At 38.5% G+C, this 16,595-nt stretch overlaps 1 protein-coding gene across 7 annotated transcripts in view; it reads left to right on the plus strand.

Moving 5' to 3' along the window:
* FER (FER tyrosine kinase) overlaps window positions 1–16,595 on the plus strand; it is a 465,769-nt gene that overhangs the window by 78,841 nt on the left and 370,333 nt on the right. For all 7 annotated transcript variants that reach the window (XM_070045166.1, XM_070045168.1, XM_070045167.1 and 4 more), the window contains one exon: window positions 12,134–12,233. In XM_070045166.1, coding sequence (XP_069901267.1) covers window positions 12,134–12,233 — 100 coding nt within the window. The remainder of the gene's footprint in view (window positions 1–12,133; window positions 12,234–16,595) is intronic.

Consider the following 16,595-nt stretch of genomic DNA (forward strand, 5'->3'; position numbering starts at 1 on the left):
GCAGCAGGCAGAAAATCAGTAAGGACAGAGTTGAACTTAATAATATCATCAGTCAACTAGATATAAGGAACATCTATAGTCTACTTCATCCAACAGCAGGAGAATACACATTCTTCTCAAACTCACATTGGATGGTTCAACAAGATAGACCACATTCTAGGTCATAAATCATACCTTAACAAATTTTAAAAAATGGAGTTGATACAGTGTCTTCTCTGAGACCACAGTGGAATTAAACTAGAAATCAGTAACAGAAAGATAGCTGGAAAATCCCCAAATACTTGAAGATTAAACAGCACATTTCTAAATAACATGTGGATCAAGGAAGAAATCTCAAGAAAAATTTAAAGATATTTTGAACGAAACGAACCTGAAAACAAAACTTATCAAAATTTGTGGGATACAACAAAAGCAGTGCTTAGAAGGAAATTTATAGCATTGAATGCATTTGTTGGAAAAGAAGAAAGATCTAAAATCTATCATCTGAGCTTCCACCTTAGGACAGTAGAAAAAGAAGAGCAAATTGAATCCAAAGTACACAGAAGAAAAGAAATAATGAAAATTAGAGCAGAATTCAATGAAAATATGAAACTAATAAAGTCAACAAAACCAAAATCTGGTTCTTTGAGAAGAATAAAATCAGTAAGCCTCTAGCCAGGCTAACAAAAACCCAGTGTGAGTACAAATTACTAATATCAGAAGTGAAAGGTACATATCCCATGGATATTAAAAGGATAATGATGGACTACTTTTTAAAAACTCTATGTCCTAATTCAAAAAGAGTCATTTAGGGCTTCCCGGGTGGCACAGTGGTTGAGAGTCTGCCTGCCGATGCAGGGGACACGGGTTCGTGCCCCAGTCCAGGAGGATCCCACATGCCATGGAGTGGCTGGGCCCAGGAGCCATGGCCGCTGAGCCTGTGCGTCTGGAGCCTGTGCTCCGCAATGAGAGAGGCCACAGCAGTGAGAGGCCTGTGTACCGCAAAAAAAAAAAAAAAAAAAAAAAAAAAATCATTTACCACAATGTTCATTGCAGCTCTATTTACAATAGCCAGGACATGGAAGCAACCTAAGTGTCCATCGATAGATGAATGGATAAAGAAGATGTGGCACATATATACAATGGAATATTAGCCATAAAAAGGAATGAAATTGAGTTATTTGTAGTGAGGTGGATGGGCCTAGAGTCTGTCATACAGAGTGAAGTAAGTCAGAAAGAGAAAAACAAATACCATATGCTAACACATATATATGGAATCTTAAAAAAAAAAATGGTTCTGAGGAGAGCGCAGCAACAGGGGTGCAGAGGGCAAAGCGGAGAGATTCCTGCAGAGGGGATCGGTGCCGACCAGCATTCACCAGCCCGAGAGACTTGTCTGTTCACGAGCCGGGATGGGTGGGGGTGGGAAGCTGAGGCTCTGGCTTCCGAGGTCAGATCCCAGGGAGAGGACTGGGGTAGGCTGTGTGAACACAGCCTGAAGGGGGCTAGTGCAACACAGCTAGCCGGGAGGGAGTCTGGGAAAAAGTCTGGAGCTGCCGAAGAGGCAAGAGACTTTTCCTTGCCTCTTTGTTTCCTGGTGTGCGAGGAGGGGGGATTAAGAGCATCGCTTAAAGGAGCTCCAGAGATGGGCGCTAACCGCGGCTTTCAGCGTGGACCCCAGAGACAGGCATGAGACGCTAAGGCTGCTGCTGCAGCCACCGAGAAGCCTGTGTGCAAGCACAGGTCACTGTCCACACCTCCCCTTCTGGGAGCTTGTGCAGCCCGCCACTGCCAGGGTTCCATGATCCAGGGACAACTTCCCCGGGAGAACACACGGCGCGCCTCAGGCTGGTGCAACGTCACGGTGGCCTCTGCCGCCACAGACTCGCCCCGCATTCCGTACCCCTCCCTCCCCACCGGCCAGAGCCCCTGAGGCAGCTGCTCATTTAACCCCGTCCTGTCTGAGCGAAGAACAGATGCTCTCAGGCGACCTATACATAGAGGCGGGGCCAAATCCAAAGCTGAACACCAGGAGTTGTGCGAACAAAGAAGAGAAAGGGAAATCTCTCGAGCAGGCTCAGGAGCAGCGGATTAAATCTCCACAATCAACTTGATGTACCCTGCAACTGTGGAATACCTGAATAGACAACAAATCATCCCAAAATTGAGGAGGTGGACTTTGGGAGCAATGATATATATATATTTTTTCCCTTTTTCTCTTTTTGTGAGTGTATATGTGTATAGTTCTCTGTGTGATTTTGTCTGTACAGCTTTGCTTTTACCATTTGACCTAGGGTTCAGTCTGTGCTTTTTTTTTTTAAGTATAGTTTTTAACGCTTGTTATCATTGGTGGATTTGTTTTTTGGTTTGGTTGCTCTCTTCTTTCTTTATCTTTAATAATTAATTTTTATTTTAATAACTTTATTTTACTTTATTTTATCTTCTTTTTTTCTTTCTTTTTTTTCTCCCTTTTATTCTGAGCTGTGTGGATTATGACAGATTCTTGGTGCTCCAGCCAGGCGTCAGGTCTGTGCCTCTGAGGTGAGGGAGCCAAGTTCATGACGTTGGTCCACAAGAGACCTCCCAGCTCCACGTAATATCAAATGGCGAAAATCTCCCAGAGATCTCCATGTCAACGCCAAGACCCAGCTCCACTCAACGACCAGCAAACTACAGTGCTGGATACCCTATGCCAAACAGCTAGCAAGACAGGAACACAATGCCACCCATTAGCAGAGAGGCTGCCTAAAATCATAATAAGTCCATAGACACCCCAAAACACACCACCAGACATGGACCTGCCCACCAGAAAGACAAGATCCAGCCTCATCCACCAGAACACAGGCACTAGTCCCCTCCACCAAAAAGTGTACACAACCTACGGAACCAACCTTAGCCACTGGGGGCAGACACCAAAAACAACAGGAACTACGAACCTGCACCTGTGAAAAGGAGACCCCAAACACAGTAAGTTAAGCAAAATGACAAGACAGAGAAACACACAGCAGATAAAGGAGCAAGGTAAAAACCTGCCTATTGAAGAGGAAATAGGCAGTGTACCTGAAAAAGAATTCAGAATAATGATAGTAAGGATGATCCAAAATCTTGGAAATAGAACGGAGAAAATACAAGAAACGTTTAACAAGGACCTAGAAAAACTAAAGAGGAAACAAACAGTGATGAATAACAGAATAAATGAAACAAAAAATTCTCTAGAAGGGATCAATAGCTGAATAACTGAGGCAGAAGAATGGATAAGTGACCTGGAAGATAAAATAGTGGAAATAACTACTACAGAGCAGAATAAAGAAAAAAGAATGGGAGAGGATAGGCCCATGAGCCATGGCCACTGAGCCTGGGCATCCGGAGCCTGTGCTCCACAATGGGAGAGACCACAACAGTGAGAGGGCTGTGTAATGCAAAAAAAAAAAAAAAGAATGAAAAGAATTGAGGACAGTCTCAGAGACCTCTGGGACAACATTAAACACACCAACATTGGAACTATAGGGGTCCCAGAGGAAGGAGAGAAAAAGAAAGGGACTGAAAAAATATTTGAAGAGATTATAGTTGAAAACTTCCCTAATATGGGAAAGCAAATAGTCAATCAACTCCAGGAAGCACAGAGAGTCCCATACAGGATAAATCCAAGGAGAAACAAGACAAGACACATATTAATCAAACTATCAAAAATTAAATACAAAGAAAAAATATTAAAAGCAGCAAGGGAAAAACAACAAACAACATACAAGGGAATCACCATAAGGTTAACAGCTGATCTTTCAGCAGAAACTCCACAAGCCAGAAGCGAGTGGCAGGACATATTTAAAGTGATGAAGGGGAAAAGCCTACAACCAAGATTACTCTAGCCAGCAAGGTTCTCATTCAGATTCGATGGAGAACTTAAAACTTTTACAGACAAGCAAAAGCTAAGAGAATTCAGCACCACCAAACCAGCTTTACAACAAATGCTAAAGGAGCTTCTCTAGGCAGGAAACACAAGAGAAGGAAAACTCCTACAATAACAAACCCAAAACAATTAAGAAAATGGTAATAGGAACATACATATTAATAACTACCTTAAATATAAATGGATTAAATGCTCCAAGTAAAAGACATAGACTGGCTGAATGGATATGAAAACAAGACCTGTATATATGCTGTGTACAAGAGTCCCACTTCAGACCTAGGGACACATACAGACTGCAAGTAAGGGGATGGGAAAATATATTCCATGCAAATGGAAATCAGAAGAAAGCTGGAGTAGCAGTTCTCATATGAGACAAAATAGACTTTAATAAAAAACTATTACAAGAGACAAAGAATGACACTACATAATGATGAAGGGATCAATCAAAGAAGAAGATATAACAAGTGTAAATATTTATGCACCCAACATAGGAGCACCTCAATACATAAGGCAAATACTAACAGCCATAAAAGGGGAAATTGACAGTAACACAATCATAGTAGGGGACGTTAACACCCCACTTTCACCAATGGACAGATCATCCAAAATGAAAATAAATAAGGAAACGCAAGTTAAATGATACGTTAACAAAATAGACTTAATTGATATGTATAGGACATTCCATCCAAAAACAACAGAATACACATTCTTCACAAGTGCTCATGGAACATTCTCCAGGATAGATTTTATCTTGGGTCACAAATCAAACGTTGGTAAATTTAAGAAAATTTAAATTGTTTCAAGTATCTTTTCTGACCACAACGCTATTAGAGTAGATATCAATTACAGGAAAACATCAGTAAAAAATACAAACACAAGGAGGCTAAACAATACACTACTTAGTAACCAAGTGATCACCAAAGAAATCAAAGAGAAAATAAAAAAATACCTAGAAACAAATGACAATGAAAACACGACAACCCAGAACCTATGCGATGCAGCAAAAGCAGTTCTAAGAGCTAAGTTTATAGCAATACAATCCTACCTTAAGAAACAAGAAACATCTCAAATAAACAACCTAACCTTACACCTAAAGCATTTAGGAAAAGAAGAACAAAAAACCCTCAAAGTTAGCAGAAGGAATGAAATCATAAAGGTCAGATCAGAAAAAAATGAAAAAGAAATGAAGGAAACGATAGCAAAGATCAATAAAATTAAAAGCTGGTTCTTTGAGAAGATAAACAAAATTGATAAACCGTTAGCCAGACTCATCAGGAAAAAAAGGGAGAAGACTCAAATCAATAGAATTAGTAATGAAAAAAGAGAAGTAACAACTGACCCTGCAGAAATAAAAGGATCATGAGAGATTACTACAAGCAACTCTATGCCAATAAAATGGACAACCTGGAAGAAATGGACAAATTCTTAGATATGCACCACCTTCCGAGACTGAACCAGGAAGAAATAGAAAACATGAACAAACCAATCAGAAACACTAAAATTGAAACTGATTGAAAATCTTCCAACAAACAAAAGCCCAGGACCAGATGGCTTCACAGGCGAATTCTATCAAACATTTAGAGAAGAGCTAACACCTATCTTTCTCAAACACTTCCAAAATACAGCAGAGGTAGGAACATTCCAAACTCATTCTATGAGGCCACCATCACCCTGATACCAAAACCAGACAAAGATGTCACAAAGGAAAATAACTAGAGGCCAATATCACTGATGAAATAGATGCAAAAATCCTCATCATAATACTAGCAAGCAGAATCCAGCAACACATTAAAAGGGTCATACACCATGATCAAGTCATATTTATCCCAGGAATGCAAGGATTCTTCAATATATGCAAATCAGTCAATGTGATACACCATATTAACAAATTGAAGGAGTAAAACCGTATAATTATCTCAATAGATGCAGAGAAAGCTTTTGACAAAATTCAACACTCATTTATGATAAAAACCCTGCAGAAAGTAGGCATAGAGGGAACTTTCCTCAACATAATAAAGGCCATGTATGACACAGCCACAGCCTACATCGTCCTCAATGTTGAAAATCTGAAATCATTTCCACTAAGATCAGGAACAAGACAGTGGTGCCCACTCCCACCACTATTATTCAACATAGTTTTCGAAGTTTTAGCCACAACAATCAGAGAAGAAAAGGAAATAAAAGGAATCCAAATCGGATAAGAAGAAGTAAAGCTGTCACTGTTTGCAGATGACATGATACTATACATAGAGAATCCTAAAGATGCTACCAGAAAACTACTAGAGCTAATCAATGAATTTGGTAAAGTATCAGGATACTAAATTAATGCACAGAAATCTCTGGTGTTCCTATACACTAATGATGAAAACTCTGAAAGTGAAATTAAGAAAACACTCCTATTTAGCATTGCAACAAAAAAATAGAATATCCAGGAATAAACCTACCTAAGGAGACAAAAGACCTGCATGCAGAAAATTATAAGACACTGATGAAAGGAGTTAAAGATGATACACATAGATGGAGAGATATACCATGTTCTTGGATTGGGAGAATCAACATTGTGAAAATGACTATAGTACCCAAAGCAATCTACAGATTCAATTCAATCCCTATCAAACTACCACTGGCATTTTTCACAGAAGTAGAACAAAAAATTTCACAATTTGTATGGAAACACAAAAGACCCCGTATAGCCAAAGCAATCTTGAGAAAGAAAAATGGAGCTGGAGGAATCAGGTTCCCTGGCTTCAGACTATATTGCAAAGCTACAGTAATCAAGACAGTATGGCACTGGCACAAAAAGAGAAATATAGATCAATGGAACACGATAAAAAGCTCAGAGATAAACCGTCGCACATATGGTCACCTTATCTTTGATAAAGGAGGCAAGAATATACAGTGGAGAAATGACAGCCTCTTCAATAAGTGGTGCTGGGAAAACTGGACAGCTACATGTAAAAGAATTGTATTAGAGCACTCCCTAACGCCATACACAAAAATAAACTCAAAATGGATTAAAGACTTAAATGTAAGGCCAGACGCTATCAAACTCTTAGAGGACAACATAGGTAGAATACTCTATGCCATAAATCACAGCAAGATCCTTTTTGACCCACCTCCTAGAGAAATGGAGATAAAAGCATAAATAAACTAATGGGAACCAATGATTCTTAAAACAATGACACTTAAAACACTTAAACCAATGACAGTTAAAACAGATAAACAAGATGAAAAGACAACCCGCAGAATGGCAGAAAATATTTGCAAATGAAGCAACTGGCAAAGCATTAATCTCCAAAATTTACAAGCAGCTCATGCAGCTGAATATCAAAAAAACAAACAACTCAATCCAAAAATGGGCAGAAGACGTAAATAGACATTCTCCAAAGAAGATATGCAGATTGCTAACAAACGCATGAAAGAATGCTCAACATCATTAATCATTAGAGAAATGCAAATCAAAAGTACAATGAGATATCATACACTGGTCAGAATGGCCATCATCAAAAAATCTAGAAACAATAAATGCTGGAGAGGGTGTGGAGAAATTGAACCCTCTTGCACTGTTGATGGGAACGTAAATTGATACAGCCACTATGGAAAACAGTATGGTGGTTCTTTAAAAAACTAAAAATAGAACTACTGTACAACCCAGCAATCCCATTACTGGGCATATACCCTGAGAAAACCATAATTCATGGAGTAATGTACCACAATGTTCATTGCAGCTCTATTTCCAGTAGCCAGGACATGGTAGCAACCTAAGTGTCCATCAACAGATGAATGGATAAAGAAGATGTGGCACATATATAGAATGGAGTATTTCTCAGCCATAAAAAGAAAAGAAATTGAATTATTTGTAGTGAGGTGGATGGACCTAGAGTCTGTCATACAGAGTGGACCTAGAGTCTGTCATACAGAGTGAAGTAAGTCAGAAAGAGAAAAACAAATACCATATGCTAACACATATATATGGAACGTAAAAAAAAAATCATGAAGATCCTAGGGGCAAGACGGGAATAAAGTCACAGACCTACTAGAGAATGGAGTTGAGGTTATGGGGAGGGGGAAGGGTAAGCTGGGACAAAGTTAAAGAGTGGCATGGACGTATATACAGTACCAAATGTAAAATAGATAGCTAGTGGGAAGTAGCCGCATAGCACAGGGAGATCAGCTCGGTGCTTTGTGACTACCTAGAGGGATGGGATAGGGAGGGTGGGAGGGGGGGAGTCGCAAGAGGGAAGAGTTATGGGGATATAAGTATATGTGTAACTGATTCACTTTGTTGTAAAGCAGAAACTAACGCACCCTTATAAAGCAATTATACTTTAAATAGATGTTAAAAAATTATTCTGATAGTTTTCTGTGGATAATGAGTAATTTGCCTTGTGACTTGATATATATCTATATAGGTGTGTGTGTATATATATGTATATATATGTGTGTGTGTGTGTAAATATCTTAATATACAAAAGATAAAGGAGTATTTTAAATTAAAAATACAGTAATCAAGATAGTTTTGTGTTTGTGAAAGACAATAGGAAAACAAATAGATCAGTGGAACAGAATAGAGGGAGAGAGTCAGAAGTAGATCCACATAATTGTAGTTAACTGATCTTTGACAAAGGGGCAAAGTCAATACAGGGGAGAAAAGTTAATATTTTTAACAAATGGTGCTGGAACAAGGGACCGCCATGTGCAAAAAAATGAATCTAGACACATACTTTACACCATTCACACAAATTAACTCAAAATGGATCACAGACCTAAATGTACAATGTAATAGTATAAAACACCTAGAAGATAAATAGGAGAAAACCTAGATGACCTCGGGTATGAAGATGACTTTTTAGATACAACACCAAAGGCGTGATCCATGAAGAAATAATTGATAAGTTGGAACTCCTCAAAATTTTAAAACTTCTCTGTTTTCCTTTCTTTCTTCCCTCCTCCCTACCTGTACTGCATGGCTTGTGGAATCTTAGTTCCCTGACCAGGGATTGAACTTGGGCCCTCGTCAGTGAGAACGCAGATTTCTAACCACTTGACCGTCAGGGAATTCCCTCCTTTCTTTCTTTTTAAAAACATTATAACTCTACAGAAATGTATGTGATACGTGTTGCAAATGGCAAAGGAACACATGAGTTTTCATTCAGAGAAATTCTACTTAACACTGGACGTGAGTCATGGTATGAAAGTGTGCCTCCAATCTCAAATGGTATGGCATCTTTAGTACAGAATTTAAGGGAAAGTACGAGCATTGGAAGTGAAACCCAAAAGGGTCTCAGGCACACTCTGGGTGGTCTATAAGCAATTATGGAACTATAATGACTTCATAAGTTTAAAAGATATAATGAACTCAAAGCAGCCTGATAGGCAAGATAAAATGAACCAGATTGGCAAAATTCTCAGAAAGATTTCAACAACAGACATCAATGTGATACAACAGTTTAAAAGTATGCAAAATGGAAAATAGTTCGAGCCCATGAGACCAGAGCAGTAACTGTGATGGGCAGTCACGTAGATGGAAGTGTCCATATTTCTTGCCTGCTCCAAGCTATATATATATTTTATATATATATGGTATATATTATATGTATTGTATTCAGGTTGTCCTCAAAAAAATAAAAAATAAAACTTCTGCTCTGCAAATACAGTATCAAAGGAATGAGAAGATAAGCCATAGACTGGAAGAAAACATTTGCAAAGGCACATTTGACAAAAGACTGTTATCTAAAATACACAAAGAACTCTTCCCTGGTGGCATAGTGGTTAAGAATCTGCCTGCCAATGCAGGGGACATGGGTTCGATCCCTGGTCCAGGAAGATCCCACATGCTGCGGAGCAACTAAGCCTGTGAGCCACAACTACTGAGCCTGCGCTCTAGAGCCTGCGAGCCACAACTACTGAGCTCATGTGCTGCAGGTACTGAGCCCATGCGCTGCAACTACTGAAGCCCGTGTGCCGCAGCTGCTTAGCCCATGTGCTGCAACTACTGACGCCTGAATGTCTAGAGCCCATGCTCCAGAACAAGAGAAGCTACCACAATGAGAAGCCCGTGAACCGCAACAAAGAGTAGCTCTGCTCGCTGCAATTATAGAAAGCCTGCACCCAGCAACGAGGACCCAACACAGCCAAAAATAAATAAAATTAATTAAAAAAAATACACAAAGAACTCTTAAAAGTCTACTAAGAAAACCAGCAACCTGATTAAAAAACAAACACCTCACCAAAGAAGATATACAGATGGCAAATAAGCACATAAAAAGTTGCTCAACATCATATGTCATCAAGGAAGTGCAAATTAAAGGAACAATGACATACCACTACACATCTATTAGAATGCCCCAAATCTAGAACGTTGACAACCACCAAATACTGGTGAGGTTGTGGAGCAACAGGAACTCTCATTCATTGCTGGTGGGAATGCAAAATAATCCAGCCACTTTGGAAGACAGTTTGGCTGTTTTTTACAAAATTAAAAATACTCTTACCATAGGACCCAGCAATTGAGCTCCTTAGTATTTGTGCAGAGGAGTTGAAAACATATGTCTACACTAAAGCCCACACATAGCTGTTTATAACAGCTTTATTCATAATTGTCAAAACTTGGAAGCAAGCAAGAAGTCCTTTAGTAAGTGAGTGGATAAACTGTAGTGCATCCAGACAATGGAATATTATTCAGAGCTCAAAGAAAATGAGGTACCAAGCCACAGAAAGATATGGAGGAACCTTAAATGCATATTACTAAGTGAAAGAAGCCAATATGAAAAATATGTATGATTCTAACTATATGATATTCTGGAAAAGTCAAAACTATGAAGACAGTAAAAAGATCATTGATTCCCAGGAGTTAGTGAATAGGTGGCGCACAGAGGGTTTTATGACAGTGAAACAACTGTGTGTGGTACTATAATGGTGGATACATGTCATTATATGTTTGTTCAAAACCATAAAATGTACACCAAGAGTGGAACTTAATGTAAACTATGGACTTATGTGATAATGTTGTGTCATTGTAGGTTTATCAATTGTAAAAATTTACAAACATACTCCAGTGGAGTATGTTGATAATCAGGGAGGCTGTGCATGAATCAGGGTAAAAGACAAGTAGGGAATCTCCATACTTTGTGCTAATTTGGCTGTGATACTAAAAGTGCTCTAAAAGGTAAAGTCCATTAAAAACAAAATGTTAACCAGTGAGGTTCTTTTTAAAAGGGAATGATTTGAACTCATTTATATCTATATCATAGTTGTAGATATTTTTGTTTATTTACACAGTGCAATCCTCCATGCTGTCAAGAACATTTGTGATGCAGAATTTGTTTAAAGTGGACTGTGGGATTTTCTTCCAAGTTTCTTATGCCCCTTTAGCAAGTTTCTAATGCTGCTGATTTCATACTCTTCCAGAAGGCTTATTAGAAGTTTTTTAGATACAATCTAAGACTCAATTTTTTCTCAAATGCTTGTTATGGTTTTTTGACGACAGAATCAAAGACTTGGATTTGTCTAGCTTTTGGGTAGAGATAATAACGAAGTTCATGTGTGCATGCAGTGACCACTGTCATGATTGCTGCCTGGCCAACAATGATTGTTAGATGTATCTTTTCAGAGATGTTACAGTGTGAAAAAAAAAAAATCATGTTAGAACTGGTGAATTATGACAGCTCAGAGTTATTCTGTATAATTAAAATAAGTATTTTAAATTATTTTTTATTAGAGAAAATATTTTTGTACACAGCAATTAATTATTGGCCTTTACATTTTATTTATTTATTTATTTATATATTTTTTTTGCGGTGCACGGGCCTCTCACTGTTGTGGCCTCTCCCCCTGTGGAGCACAGGCTCTGGACGTGCAGGCTCAGCGGCCATGGCTCACGGGCCCAGCCGCTCCACGGCATGTGGGATCCTCCTGGACTGGGGCACGAACCTGTGTCCCCTGCATCGGCAGGCAGACTCTCAACCACTGCGCCACCAGGGAAGCCCCTGGCCTTTACATTTTAGATGATGACAGCACTATTTTATGATCTGCTCTTCTTTTTAAGAAATGTTTTTTTTTCATATGCTGTTGAATTTATCACCGATTTCTAAGCTAATTTTAGTTTATTGGTTGTAATTGTATATTAAAGAGCACCTCTGCCCCATAAGCAGTAAAATATGCATCTATTAATGCTTTGGAATTTAGGTTCTCGACTGAAATAAATTTAAGCATTAAAAAGTTTTTTTTCATTTCTTTTTTTGACAGGTCACAAAGACAGAATTAGAGAAATTAAAAACAAGCTATAGACAATTAATAAAAGAAATGAATTCTGCCAAAGAGAAATATAAAGAAGCTGTAGCTAAAGGTATGATGCAATTATGAAAAATGTTTATTTTAGTGATTTTTATTCTTATCATTTGAAAGTTATCTTTATAAGTGGTGGAATGATTACACTTAGACCAATTCACATTTTAAAAATATTAAAGTAAGCCAAAATAGACTAATTACCAAACTGTGTAATAAGTATTTCTTTCTTTGTTTTGTTTTTTGAAAATAATGGAAACTATTTTTGAGTAGTTAATGCTATTAATAGAATTATGCAGTACTTGTAATAGAATGCAAGGAATGTTTAAATTTTTCTCATAGGCTTCAGATTTACTCATTTAATTACTGAGTGCTAAATAAGAAAAATAAAGTTGTATTTGTTTAGAAGCTTTTATTGATCCTCTTTTTACCTGTATTTAAATGCCATTAAAATCACAGGTCATTTTATAGCTCAGTTTTGCTTTCATAGCTTAATTTTATATCTATATTGTACTAAAATTTTCATAATAAGCTTTGGAAGTAAATGGAAAGGGAAACATTATGTTTTAATCAAAGATTTGTGGTTATAGTTTTTAAATGTGACTAGTCTTCATATTTATATATTTTTTAATTATAAAATTTTTGTTGTTTTCTGGTTAAATAGAAGGATTATTAGCAACTCTTTTTAAAATATTTTTTTAATTATTAAATTTACCTTTCTCATTTATTAATGTATTTTCTCTTTTTCTTTTACTTGTATATTATTTTGTCATTTGGTTGAGGTAAATGAAATAAACAGCTCCTATATTTGGATATACCTTACACAATGAAAATACTGTTTTTGTTGTTATTCCCAGTAGACTAGAAGAGAGACTGATTTAGATGCAGTTCCCCCCCCCCACTTCTGCCTCCCTTTCCTTCTTCCTCTTGCTCCTCCCTACTTCCTTCCTCTCCTTCCTTCTCTGTCCCTCCCCTCCCTTCTCCCAGTATTCCCTTCAGCATTTACTTTGTGTCTCCCTTTCTCCCTGTCTCCATCCCTCCCACATTTATTTCACGTTTCTGCTTCTTGCAGTGTTTCTAGATGAATTAGTATTCACAGTTTACTTATTTTTACTTATTTTTCTTGTACCTCAACCAGCATTTTGAGATTATGATCTCTTTTTAATACAAACTTATCTTTTAAAATGCTTTCGTAATTCAGTTATGTAAGTTATTTAAGTGAAGAAAAGAAAAAATGCAATAGTGGAAAGATGAGTCAGACTTTGGAGTCAGATAGCCTTAGATGTAAATTCCAATGTTGTATGATTATTTCATAATTTTCAAACTTCGTATACCTAATTATTATTCCTTTTTTATTTTAAAGAGTGCTTTATATAATCAAGAAGTATTTACTGAGCATTTGCTACCCTTAAGTTATTGAGATTCAAACATTCAAGGAGCTTACCCACTTCTAGTTGATATTCTAACTTGGGAACTGCAAGTCTTCACTGTTTTTCAAAATTTAGTCTTTATACAAGGGATCCCCTGCTAAACCATCAAGAGTGATTTAGAAATAGTTTTGTACATTGAGCATTACTACTCAATCTGTCAAAGGGTTAGTTTTATAAAGTTCATTACATAATACTTGGCTAGCATTCTCAGATTAGTTTCCTGTATTATAAACATCCACATATTAAATTCACCCAGAACAAGTGGTGACTTAATCCAACTATATTGTAATCCATCTATGTGAAGTATTTCACACTAGGTCTGTATCTGTTGGAGAATGATTAGTTAGAAAAAGAAGTACATAATTACTCCCAAGTGTTTGATACCTACTTTTAATGACATAGTTTTTGTTTAAAAAATGAAATCTAATTCTGATATCATAATAAAGTTTTAAATAGTTCTTGTACCTAAAGTTTATATTATCAAAGATTATTCACAGGTAATAATTGTTCTTTATTACTTATCTTTATTATTTATTATAGAGATAAAATACCATTCAGTGTTGTATCAGTAGTAAGAAGGCAACTAGAAAATCTGAAGACCGTAGTTTTAATTGATCTTAAGAAATGTATTATTTGACTGAGTCTCCTGAAGTTAAAATATGTGAGCTTATTTACATTTTCTTTCTAAAGGAATTAGTGATGTACTTTTTCATTTTCTGGAATTTGATTACTCCCATTAAATCAATGTAAAATGTATAGTGTATATACTTTTAAAGTAAGTTCTTATATAACTATGTAAATGTATGAGACTTATGTGAATTTCCCTTTTATAATCACAACTATCTTTATACTCACGATTACCTGAAAAAGTATAAAATTATATTTTTGAAAATTTTGTATCTGTTTTCAAACTCCTTCTTCTACCTTTAACATGGAAATAGGTTTTTTTTTGTGAAGTTATTTACTATTTATAAGGATGATGTGTTGGCAAATTCTTCCAACATTTACAGGCTTTATGTCAGAACCTTAGTTTATCTGGAGAGGCCACAGCAGGCCATTTCTGGAATGGGCTCTAGGAATTGCTGGAGCACTGGTGGTGGATACCCAAGCCGTGGCTCTGGCATTCAGAGTCATTGCTTTAGACATTAGGGGGTCTTTGAAAAGCTTTTTAAAAACTCAATCTGATATATAGTGTCCAGCTTGAGAAGACAAGGCTTCAGGGGAGATAGGACCCAGAAATAGCTCCTATAGTAAGTAAGGGTTAAATTCTGGATTTGATCAAGAATTGGTTTGGGAAGGTAGCAGGAATATGACAGAAGAGTAAGACGCGGAGATCACCTTCCTCCCCACAGATACATCAGAAATACATCTACATATGGTACTGCTCCTATAGAACACCCACTGAATGCTGGCAGAAGACCTCAGACTCCCAAAAGGCAAGAAACTCCCCATGTACCTGGGTAGGGTAAAAGAGAAGAGAAAAAACAGAGACAAAAGAATAGGGACAGAACCTGTACCAGTGGGAGGGAGCTGTGAAGGAGGAAAGGTTTCCACACACTAGGAAGCCCCTTCACAGGTGGAGACTGTGGGTGGCGGAGAGGGAAAGCTTCGGAGCCACGGAGGAGAGCACAGCAACAGGGGTGCGGAAGGCAAAGCAGAGAGATTCCCGCACAGAGGATCGGGGCCGACCAGCATTCACCAGCCCGAGAGGCTTGTCTGCTCACCCGCCGGGGCGGGTGGGGCTGGGAGCCGAGACATGGGCTTTAGTCGGAGCGCAGGGAGAGGAATGGCGGCGTGAACACAGCCTGAAGGGGTTAGTGCACCATGGCTAGCCGGGAGGGAGTCTGGGATAAAGTCTGGACCTGCTGAAGAGGAAAGAGACATTTTCTTCCCTCTTTGTTTCCTGGTAAGCAAGGAGAGGGGATTAAAAGCGCTGCTTAAAGGAGCTCCAGAGATGGGCGCGAGCCGCGGCTATCAGCGCAGACACCAGAGATGGGCATGAGACGCTAAAGCTGCTGCTGCCGCCACCAAGAAGCCTGTGAGCAAGCACAGGCCACTCTCCACAACTCTCCTCCTGGGAGCCTGTGCAGACCGCCACTGCAAGGGTCCCGTGATCCAGGGACAACTTCCCCGGGAGAACGCACAGCGCGCTTCAGGCTGGGGCAAAGTCATGCCGGCCGCTGCCGCCACAGGCTCGCCCCGTTCCCCTCCCTCCCCCCGGCCAGAGTGAGCCAGAGCCCCCGAATCAGCTGCTCCTTTAACCCTATCCTGTCTGAGCGAAGAACAGAAGCCCTCAGGCGACCTACACGCAGAGGCGGGGCCAAATCCAATGCTGAAATCCGAAAGCTGTGCGTACAAGTAAAGAAAGGGAAATCTCTCTCAGCAGCCTCAGGAGCAGCGGATTAAATCTCCACAATCAACTTGATGTACCCTGCATCTGTGGAAAATATGAATAGACAACTAATCATCCCAAATTGACGAGGTGGTCTTTGAGAACAAGACATATTACTTTTTCCCCTTTTCCTCTTTTTGTGAGTGTGTATGTGTATGCTTCTGTGTGAGATTTTGTCTGTATAGATTTCCTTTCATCATTTGTCCTAGGGTTCTGTCAGTCCGTTTTTTTTTTTTTTACTTAAAAAAATTTTTTTTTCTTAATTATTTTTTGTTTTAATAACTTTATTTTTTTAATCTTTATTTTATTTTATTTTATCCTCTTTCTTTCCTCCTTTCTTTCTTTTCTTTTCTTTTCTTTCTTCTTTTTCTCCCTTTTATTCTGAGCTGTGTGGATGAAAGGCTCTTGGTGCTCCAGCCAGGAGTCAGTGCTGTGCCTCTGAGATGGGAGAGCCAACTTCAGGACACTGGTCTACAAGAGACCTCCCAGCTCCATGTAATATCAAATGGCGAACATCTCCCAGAGATCTCCATCTCAATGCCAAGACGCAGCTTCACTCAACGACCAGCAAGCTACAGTGCTGGACACCCTACGTGAAACA

The sequence above is a fragment of the Globicephala melas genome, chromosome 3 (genome assembly GCF_963455315.2).
Source record: "Globicephala melas chromosome 3, mGloMel1.2, whole genome shotgun sequence".
Classification (NCBI taxonomy): domain Eukaryota; kingdom Metazoa; phylum Chordata; class Mammalia; order Artiodactyla; family Delphinidae; genus Globicephala; species Globicephala melas.